This window comes from Poecile atricapillus, chromosome 23 (assembly GCF_030490865.1).
Source record: "Poecile atricapillus isolate bPoeAtr1 chromosome 23, bPoeAtr1.hap1, whole genome shotgun sequence".
NCBI lineage: Eukaryota > Metazoa > Chordata > Aves > Passeriformes > Paridae > Poecile > Poecile atricapillus.
The window spans coordinates 2,697,654-2,707,770 of NC_081271.1; the positions used below are offsets into that span (position 1 = coordinate 2,697,654).

At 51.5% G+C, this 10,117-nt stretch overlaps 1 protein-coding gene across 3 annotated transcripts; it reads left to right on the forward strand.

The window, feature by feature from the left end:
- Positions 1–464: 464 nt before the first annotated feature.
- Positions 465–9,885, forward strand: LOC131587850 (complement component receptor 1-like protein). 3 transcript variants are annotated; one of them, XM_058856122.1, is made up of 15 exons: positions 469–621; positions 1,166–1,209; positions 1,297–1,442; positions 1,911–2,102; positions 3,031–3,130; positions 3,682–3,767; positions 4,138–4,350; positions 5,175–5,357; positions 5,919–6,107; positions 6,469–6,666; positions 7,300–7,482; positions 7,851–8,039; positions 8,370–8,549; positions 8,675–8,835; positions 8,999–9,884. In XM_058856122.1, exons 3-15 carry the CDS (start codon positions 1,355–1,357, stop codon positions 9,152–9,154), a joined length of 2,118 nt encoding a protein of 705 aa, XP_058712105.1. In that variant the 5' UTR covers positions 469–621; positions 1,166–1,209; positions 1,297–1,354; the 3' UTR covers positions 9,155–9,884. The 3 variants fall into 3 exon arrangements, with proteins under 3 accessions (XP_058712106.1, XP_058712104.1, XP_058712105.1); XM_058856123.1 differs by lacking the exon at positions 1,166–1,209 and having other exon boundaries at positions 465–621; positions 9,002–9,885; XM_058856121.1 differs by lacking the exon at positions 1,166–1,209 and having other exon boundaries at positions 465–621.
- The last annotated feature ends 232 nt before the right edge of the window (positions 9,886–10,117 follow it).

Sequence of the window (10,117 nt, forward strand, 5' to 3'; positions counted from 1 at the left end):
TTTAAGGGTGTTTTTAGTGGAGTTCAGAATCTCAGGGTTTCCGTGGAACTGAGCTTTAAGGTCCTTTCCAACCAAACTGTTCATGTTCAGCTCTGAGCGATGCTCCCAGGGACCTCCTGTGCTGCTGAGCTCCAGCTGGAGCTGCTTCCATGGGATTTGGTGGGGCTGGCTGAAGAATCCCCTTTGGAATGCTGGCCATGGCTTTCTGAGGCCAGAGGGGATAAACTCAGGGTGAAGCAGCTCTGGGGACTTCCCACACTGTGCCCAAGGTCCCAGTGGAGCAGCTCAGCGAGGATCATTTCAAAGACTTGGCACCTCCACACATAAAAACCAAACAATTTCAACATCTGCTTGGGCTGCATTCAGTTTTGTAGTGTTTTGCTCTGGGGCTGGAATAAACCCCTTCCTTCTTGCTGGGGAGGAGTTAATGATTTATGGGTCAACGGGCCAGCTCTGGTTGGTTTCTGCAGAATTGAAGCTTTGTGGGGCCAGATCTGAGCATGTGGGTGTTACAAAACTCCTCCTTTGCCTGCAGCTGGAGCCTGGGGGGCTGCAGGAGAGCAGTCCCTGGTTCATCTGAACACGCCTGGGCTCTCCCATCTCCTGCCTCCACACCTCCAGGTAAGACAATTCCCAGCCAGGCAGCTCCAAGTGCTGCTCCTGGGAACTGGATTGGAGCTTCTGTGCAGCTCCAGCAGGAACAAAGGTCTGGAAATTAAATCAGGTGAAAGCAGGAGGTGTGGCAAGGATTGACAGAAAGGCAGGGGGGTGAAACAGGCATGGGAAATGTTGGGTTTAGGGCAGGGAGCACTGAGGGGGACCCTCATTTCCAGGAGGTTTGGGAGGGTTCAGGCTCATCAATGACCCTGGATAACACAGAGAGGGCTCTTACAGATCCCTAGGGGTGCCAGGTGAGTGCAAATTGCACTTAAATTCCATTTTGTAAAGCAGTTTGGTTTGATTGACTTGTGAGCTCTACAGCTTGACTCAGGTAATATTTGCACAGAACTGATGAACTTTTTGCTTAAATACTTTTCTCTCTCTCTGAGGGTAATTCATTGTTAGGGAGCTCTACTGGTGACTCCAGCAGGATTTCTTCTGACTAGGACTTGACTTCCAAGAGATTTATCACTACAAATAAAGTGTTTTACCCATCATTTTCCAGAAAAGAAATTCAGCTCCTGCTCCTTCTGCTCCTCTCCTGTGACTGTAGGAACTGCTCAGGGGTGGAGAAATCAGAGCTGTGCATACAGCTGAGTATAAATACCCCTAAATACCCCTCTGCTGTCTTCACAGATACTGCCTCAGGAGGGGAATGTGGTAACATCTGTGGGGTTTCCAGGCAGGAATAAACATGTCAGCCTTGGAGCTGGGGAGGATGAGGAATTGTGCAGCTGTCCTTGGGTCACTCCTCACTGCTGCTCTCATTGTGACTGTCCACAGTAAGTGAACGAGACCATCAGGATGAGCTGAGATTCCCAAAGGAAAACCTTTCCTGGCTTTTACAAGACTTGGATCCTGCTGTTTTCCTCATTGCCTCTGCCTTTCAAGGGCTCTGTAAATCTTTGTGATCAGAATCCATCTTCCTTTGCCTTTTTTTTCCCCTTTCTGTGGGAAGCAGATACAAAACTATTTCAGCTGAAAAAGTGGAATCATTTATACTAAATGAGGAGAAGAAATGCTTCATTTGGACTTTGTGTCCAGCCTTTGAATCTGCTGGCTGAGGTGTGAGGAGCAGGAATGGTGAAGCTCCTCCAGATCCCCACCAGCCACAGGCTGCACTTCTCTTTGCTTCTGGCCTTGAGGAGGATTTGGGGCACTGAGGGCTCCTCCCCTGGAGCTCCAGGGTGAATCAGACCTGGGACCCCGCTGGTTTTTCTCCCAGTTTCTGGTGGGCTCTGTGTCCGCAGGTCTCTGCGCGGCCCCGCCGCGGTCGCAGTCGGCAGAGCCCAAGGATCAGCTGGAGGACACTGGGCTGTTCCCCCATGGATTCAGGATGGAGCTGGTCTGTCGGCCAGGCTACGGGAGAAAAGCTCACACTCCAAACGTCCTCGTGTGCGGAGCCAACGGGGTGTGGCACGGACCCAGCGACATCTGCACCCGTGAGTGTGTTCTGGGTGTCCCTGCTCCCATGGGAGCTGGCCCTGCCCTCCTGCTGGGACAGGGTGATCTTCAGGCTCCCTCCCAAGCCAAACCCATTCTGTGGCTTTTGGTTTTGTTTGCTGATGCTCTCAGCTCCTTCTGTTGGAGCAGTGTCCAAAGGCAGGCCTGGGGATGGTGGCAATGAGTGACCTGAAGGGAAGTTTTGTTCCTCTGGGTGCTGGCAGGAGCTGCAATCAGCTCTGGTGCTGGCTGTGCTCCACTGCTGGCTCCAAGGACATCTTTCTGCTCAGACATTTTGAACTCTCATGTCTAGAAAAGCATGTGAGCTGCAGAGGGGTCACACTGTGTTAGGAACACAGGTGAAGTGACAGCACAGACTCTCTAGATTTAGCTGCAAAAGAGAGCACTTTTTATTCTTCCAGATCTTCTTTTATAGACAGCTCCAAGAAGGTCCAAAAAGGTAAAACTTTAATTGGTCATCAACACATCACCATCCTTGGACAGTTATGAACAACACCCCTCGACTGTTTCTTGCAAGTAAACAAGGAGACAACACCTGCAAAGGTTGTTTTCCTTCTCTAAGGCCTGCTTGGATTCCTCCTCATGATTTCCCAGGCCAGAGTGAGAAAGTTGTGTACTTGACTTTCCCACAGGCTCAAGCCAGTGCCTGAAGCCTAAAAATCTCTTATTTGAGCACTGTCAGCTCACTGTGAGAGGGAGAATCCTTTAGCTGGGCAGAGACACTGCCACAGGTCACTGCACACCCCAGAGGCAGGTCTGGCCAGCATCGGGAGTCACGGAATAACCTCGGGCTGGATGGGAGATCCAGAGCTCTCTGATCCATCCCCTGCCTCACAACTGAGGGATTCTTTGGCTTTCCTGCCAAGAAACTGAGCTGGGAGCTGACTGGAGCCCTGTTGTCCCCAGCCAAGGCGTGCACCTACCCCGGGGAGCCGGCGCACGGCAGACTGCTCCTGCCCGGATCCTTCACTTTTGGCTCCACAGTGAACTTCACCTGTGACACTGGGTAAGCCAGGAGCACCTGAGCCACAGGCTTTCCTCCTCCCCAGACACTTTTCCAAAGTTTTTTCCTGTCAGAGCCTCCCCCCATTAATAGATAATTAATTAATAAATATCTGTAGATAGATAATTAATAAATATCTGTAGATAATTGCAGAAAATACCTTCTGAGCTTTCCTTTGGGAGCTTTAAGACTGCTTGTGAGTGTCTTGATCTCCTGCTTTGAGGAAGTTCTTCCCAAACTCAGGTTCACCCTCCTGGCTCTTCCCAAAAACCATTCCCAAAGTTTCGGTGTCTTTTTGAAGGAAAGATGTGAATACTGAGCTTAGAGGTGTAAGCAGCTGATAAAGTATATTCTTTTCCTTAGAAACATGGAATTTTTTTAATTTAAAGAGTGCTTTTGTCAAAATCCCGTCTGTCCTTGAGAAAATGACACTGATGATGGATTTCTGATCTGCTGGAATTCTGACAAAGGAGCCCAAACCCTCCTGGTGGTGATGTGGGTAACACATCAGGACTGAGTTTGTGGAGTAATTCCCTCTCCCCTGTCTCACACAGGTACAGACTGACTGGACACTCTGAGATTGAATGTGTGCTTAGAAACGAGGTTCTCACATGGAACAGAGACATTCCCACCTGTCAGGGTAAGCAGAGTTCCTTAATTACCTCTTCTTTAATTATCTGGGGTGTGGCTGGATAAACAAGCTGTTGTGTTGCTCTGCTGAGGATTTTGCCATCTCAGTGCACGGTGGAGCCTGGAAAGACATTTTTAATCTGTGTTTCCCTTCCTGCAGAAGGAAATTCACTCTCTGGGAGTGATGCAGCTGCATTTGAGCCTGGGATATCCCAAACCCCCTCAGTTCCCAGTCACAGCTTGGGGCTGGTGCAGCTCCTCAAGACCTGCCTTTGATTTCTGACCCTTCTGCCACCTCCTGTTTCCACCTTTTTCTGGCCAGATCTTTGGTTTAAAATGAATTTAATTCTATTTATGATGACCTTCCCCTCCTTCCACAGCGATTCCCTGTGCACCCCCTCCAGAAATCGCAAATGGGCAGCACAGTGAGATGGACAAGGAGCATTTTGTGTACGGGGATTCTGTCACCTACTGGTGCCACAGCCCCAGGAGGGGGCAGAGACCTTTCTCCCTGGTGGGAGAGGCCACAATTATCTGCACAACCACGGATAACGTGAACGGTGTGTGGAGCAGCCCAGCTCCAGAATGCAAAGGTGAGCTGTTCCCACATCCCTGCCCCTGCACTGCTGCCTGCTCCTGCTCTGCTGCTTCCTCCCTTGGAACCTCCTGTCTCCTTCATCCTGCTGGAATGGAATCACCTCTTGCAGGTGGGACAGGAATTAGGGTCTCCTCTGACGCTGACTGTGGCAGCAGGGATGTGGGAGTGGGATTTTACTGTGCTCACAGGGCAGGAGATCCCTCTCACCTGCTGTAAAATAGAAGTGCTGCAAAACATTCCCAAACCTGTGTTCTCTCTTTGCTTTGCCCTAAAACAGCCTGCAGTAACCCAGGGTAAATCCTACAAACCCACCCCATCACCCTGTCCTGGCCCTTTGCAGCCCTTTTGGTGGCAAAAGGCAATGGGGACTTGTCGCTCTATTAGGAACGGTGAGAAGAACGACACAGACTCTCCTGGGAGTCAATCAGGAGAATTTCTCTCTGGTTTATCACCTCAGCTCTTTTTTATAGACTGATAGGTGAAAAGTACAGAAAAGAAACTCTTATTGGTTAGTAAACTAACACATCACCATCATTGGTCAGTGGGGTTCACCACCCCTCGACCTTCTCTTGCTAGAAAACAAGGAGCAGACAAACAGCACCTGCCAGGCTGTTCTCTATCTCTGAGGATTGTTTTAATTCCTCCTTATGAATTCCCAGGCCACTTTCCCAGGCAAGACTGAGAAAGCTGTGTGGCCTGCAATTTCCACAGGCACCGTGCTCTCTATTTCAGAGTTAGCATCCATAGGGACTTTTTCAAATCCCTGATGTCCCCTCTGGAGCCTAACTGCTGATTGTCTGTGTGCTTTCCCCGGCCCAGTGGTGACCTGCAAGCAGCCAAGAGTGGAGAATGGGAAGCTGCTGAGCGGGTACCGGCCCCACTACAGCTTTGGGGACACCGTGGTGTTCGACTGTGACTTGCACTACAGCCTCAGCGGCAGCGGGGCCTCCAGCTGCAGGGACAGTGACCTCTGGGAGCCCCCCCTGCCCGTGTGCCAGCGCAGTGAGTGTGCAGGGCCAGCAGCCCCTGGGACCCCCCTCTGCTCAGGGAGCATCCCCTGGATCAGGAATTACAGGTTGTTGTAACGGTGAAAATGGTTCTGTGGTCCAAACTCAGAGTTCTGCAATGGTTTGGGTTGGGAGAGACCTTAAAGCCCATCCCACCCACCACTGCCACAGCAGGGATACCTTTCACTGTCCCAGGCTGCTCCAAGCCCTGGCCAGCCTGGCCTGGACACTTCCAGGGATCCAGGGGCAGCCACAGCTTCTCTGGGCATCACCCTCATCAGTAAGAATTTCTGACCTAAACCCAACCTCCTTCATCTTAAAGCCCTTCCCCCTTGTCCTGTCACCCCATGCCCTTGTGACAAGTCTCTCTCCAGGGAAAAAAAAATATTTGTATGTTTTCATTTGTCTCCTTTGCATTCCCTCTTTACCCTTCCTGAACCCGGATGATTCAATGCATCTCAGAATGAACAATGTGAGCCCGTGGTTTTTACCCCAATTCCCTCCACCCCAGGCCCTGTGATGCTCCAGTGCCCCTAAACTGGAGTCTCACCCCCAGGCAGCTGCGATGAGCCCCCGGATGTGAGGAATGCTGTGAAAGCCAGGCTGGCTGGGAATCTGTTCCCTGTGGACACCGTGGTCACCTACGAGTGCCGGCACGGCCACCAGTTCAGCGTGGGGAAAACAACCTGGAACATCAGCTGCCTGCAGGGTTTTGTGTGGAGTGAGCCCCCTCCTCCGTGTGAAAGTGAGTGCCTGGTGGGGTGGGGACTGCCTGGGGGTCAGAGGATGCCCCAGGGCCCAGCTTGGTCTTTGCTGATTCTGGAATTCTTGATTTATTCTCCAGCTGCAGAGTTTGCTTTGCTTTATTTGCCAGTTTTGCTTTCCGGTCCCTTGAACCTCTGGAAAACATCCATTGTGGTCTTGAGGGTGCACCAGAAACATTCCACCCCCCCAGAAAATCCCCCCAGGGATGCTTTTGGGGCAGATTTAATGTTATGATGTGTCTGTGTCCTACAAGACATCCATCCTCATCTTCACAACCATTTTCCTGTCACCAACTTGGCTTTGCCATGGTTTCACCCTTGCTAATGTTTGGCATTTCCCAGGAGTTCATTGCCCAGATCCACACATCCCAAATGGAAAGCCCTTGCACCCATGGCAAGTGAAAGAGGGTTATGAGTACGGAGACAGGCTGGAAGTGGCGTGCAGTGAAGGATTTGCGTTCGAAGGCCGTGGCAGCAGCGTCACCCTCCGCTGTGGCAGCGATGGTGGATGGGATCCAGCAGTGCCAGAGTGCATTCCAGGTGGGACAGAGGGGAGGGATGATCATGATAGAAGCCATGGAGAGCTTTCCCCCACTCCAGGTGGCCCCAGATCTGCTCCTCCTGGGATAATGTGGAATATACAGGGGGCAAAAGATCCAGATGGGCCCCACAGAAAAAGGACAGGGTTTTGGCAGGGCTGAACTGGTGTCTGCAGGGGTGCAAGGGTGGTGTGGTGGAAGCTTCTAGAGGCTTGGGAGGTTCCTGAGAAGCCCTGGGAGACATTTACCCAGCTGGAAGGGGATGTGTTTGGGGCTGCTTTGCTGACACAAGGCTGGGGAGCACAGGATGTTGCCAAGGCATTTCCCCTGTCGGGAGAAAATGAGTGTAAATACTGCTCCAACTCCTGACTCAGAACCACAGCAATAGCCACAAAAGCTCAGGAAAACCTTGCCAGGATGGAAAAACCTGCTCCACTTCCCAGGGCAGCCAGCAGAGCACGGCCAATTCCCTGTACTGACCCTTTAGGGTCACAGAGGCAGCCTGAGACCCACACCTGGGGACGGCCACTTTTCTACCCAGGGTTCAGATTTGTTGGTAGCTCTTCTCCACAGAGAGCACAACTGGAGTTCCTTTTGGAAATACACAACATCCTTTATTCCCTGTTATTCCTAGAGCCACACTGCCCAGAGCCAGACATCCCTCATGGAAAGGAGGTTGGTAAAAGCAGGAGTGACTATCCCGTGGGGGCCCGGGTGAAGCTGGCGTGTCAGGAGGGCTTTGCCCTCAGGGGCTCAGCATCCATCACCTGTGGGGCTGATCTGAGCTGGGAGCCCGTGCTGCCCTTCTGTGACAAAGGTACGTGTGACACTCAGGGGACAGATTGATCTGCCTGCAGCACCTGGGGACACGAGCTCAGCCAGGTGTCCCCTCCCCAGAGCTGGAATTAGAATCATTAAGGTTGGGAAATAGCTCCAACATCATCAGGTCCAGGCTTTGAATCCTACCATGGACCCCAGGAGTGGGGAGGCCACCACTGGAAATATCCTGATATTTCTGGAGCCCTGAGCTGCTGTAAGAGGCCAGAATCCAGGCAGCAGCTTGTGAATTTGCCTCACACCGCCCATGAAGTGACCTTTGTGCTGATTTCACAGAAATGCTTTTGATTCTCACCTGAAGATGACAACTGCACGTGCCTTTCTTTATCAATTCCCTTTGTTCCACAGTCTGTGGGCCCCCTCCACGGATCTCCTTTGGGTACCACTCTGGCAGAGGTGACACAGAGTTCCCTTATGGCACCAAGGTGACCTATGAATGTGAAGAGGGGCTGTCCCTCGTGGGGGACGAGTCCATCTACTGCAGCTCAGATGATGGGAAGAGCCTGGCGTGGAGTGGACCTGCCCCAGAGTGCAGGGGTGAGTGTGGGATCAGCTTAACCCCGGTCCAGGAGCTCCCAGCCCGGAGTGGATGAACCAGTGCAGGTCCTGTGTGACACCAGGACTCCTCAGTGTGCCTTTGAGTGCTGCTGCAGGAGGCTGAGGGTCAATTCCTGCATTTGAGCAGGAGGCTGAGGGTCAATTCCTGCATTTGAGCAGGAGGCTGAGGGTCAATTCCTGCATTTGAGCAGGAGGCTGAGGGTCAATTCCTGCATTTGAGCAGGAAGCTGCTGCAGAGAGGAGCAGGAGGAGCAGCTCTGCCCAGGTTCTGCTGTCCCCAGAGCCCATTCTCTCTGCTCTGTCCTGCAGTGATCCGGTGCCCCAAGCCCGTGGTGGAGAGGGCGAGGATGACCCCACAGACCTTCACCTTTCCCTACGGGCTGCTCCTGCACTTCTCCTGTGATGAAGGCTTCAGGCTGCACGGTGCTGCCCAGAGCCAGTGCCTGGCTGATGGCACCTGGGGCCCTCCCTTGCCCACCTGCCAGCCAGGTGAGTGCCAGCCCTGCCCTGCTCAGCCCAGGGGCTGCTCTGCTGGCCCACAGTGGGAGTTTGCAGCGTGGTTTTTCCTCCATCTCCTCCCGTTATTTGATGTTTTGTGTGCGTTTCCCCCTCAGTTCGGTGCTCCCAGCTCCCGAGGCAGGAGGATGTCGTGGTTCACTTCAACAAGCTGTGGTATGAGGTGAATGAAACTGTGTCCTTCCGCTGCAAACGTGATGGGGCAGCTTCCAAAACCACCTGCTCAGCTGATGGCACCTGGACACCACCACCCTCGTGTGTAAGTACCACCAGCTGCCCCCTTTTTCCCCTTTCTTGCCCCATTTTTCCTGTTTCTTTCCCCATTTATAGCCTGGAATAGCTTTGGTCCAGCTTCACGGTGGCGGTTTCTCTGTCACCCCTCACTGGACTCTCACTCTGCCTTTGTTTTGGTTGTTTTAAAGAAGAAGAGTGATGTGTGTGAGAGGATTCTTCGAAACAAAGCAGCTTTCCAGTGTGGAATTCCTCTGTCAGAACTGAAAACCCTGCTGGAAGTCCAGAAACTCTACCTGGAGATCCAGAAACTGGAAAAGGAGCTAAAAATCGCCACCTACAGCTGACTGGTGGCACTGGCATTGCAAGAAGCATCCTCTGTGTGCTGGATCATGATGCTGGCTGAGGATTTTTGATGACTTTGTCATTTGTGCTAATGCTGAAGTGGCCAGGACAAAATATATCAATCAGTCACAGGTTTGGTCACATGAGGAGTCGATGAGTTGTGAGTTAATTTTTAGGTTCAGTTTGTAGATCACTTTATGCCTTTTAAAGCTTCACATTTCGATCTGTTTAGCTGGCAGGGCACAGCTAGGGAGGAACGGAGTGGAAAGTGAATTTTGGTGGTACAAAAAGGCATGAACATGGTGAGAGCCACTCACTCTCCAGTCCATCCCAGTGGGAACATTCCCTCATTAGTGGGAACAACCCTTTCACTGCCTAATTACTTTTCTCATGGCCAAGAAAACCTCAAAGCCTCTGTCCTAGCAAAGCAAAAATGCCAGCTTTCCTTCCCAAGCATGGGTCCATGGCACTGCCATGTCTGTCTGTGCCCCAAGGACAAATAACTGTACAGAAATAAATGGCTGGTTTTAAAATTCTTTTTCTGCACCATCCAGTGAAAGGGAAGCTCTTGTGTCTTGTGTTGGGACCAGAGATTATAATAAACCTGCAATTGTAATGACAGCTCTGTCTGGGTTTTAATAATCTGCCCTATCTCTAGTAAAGGGAAGTGTTTATGTAATACAGGAAATACATATAATATATAATGTGTATATAATAAATAGATTTATTTACAATGCATGTAAATGTTTATTTACAGTGTAAATAAACAGTTCAATTAGCTGCTGTTCCATGAGTGCAGGGATGTGGGGGGTGTTCTCACAGCAGCCCAACCCCACACCCCACCTGCTCTGGGTGGAAATGAGCTTCAGACACGAGGCCAGGCTGCTGCAGAGCGATTTTGGCTGGAAAACACCTTTATAGATCAGAACATCTGCCTTGCAGATCCCTGCTGGGGAGCTCAGGGC

What these genes read in the sequence shown, in the direction of transcription:
- LOC131587850 (XM_058856121.1), top strand. Translation starts at nt 1,355, where the DNA reads ATGTCAGCCTTGGAGCTGGGGAGGATGAGGAATTGTGCAGCTGTCCTT. An exon ending in AGACATTCCCACCTGTCAGG is followed by an intron (nt 3,768 to 4,137) that starts GTAAGCAGAGTT and finishes CTCCTTCCACAG; the next exon opens with CGATTCCCTGTGCACCCCCT. An exon ending in GGACACCACCACCCTCGTGT is followed by an intron (nt 8,836 to 8,998) that starts GTAAGTACCACC and finishes GTTGTTTTAAAG; the next exon opens with AAGAAGAGTGATGTGTGTGA.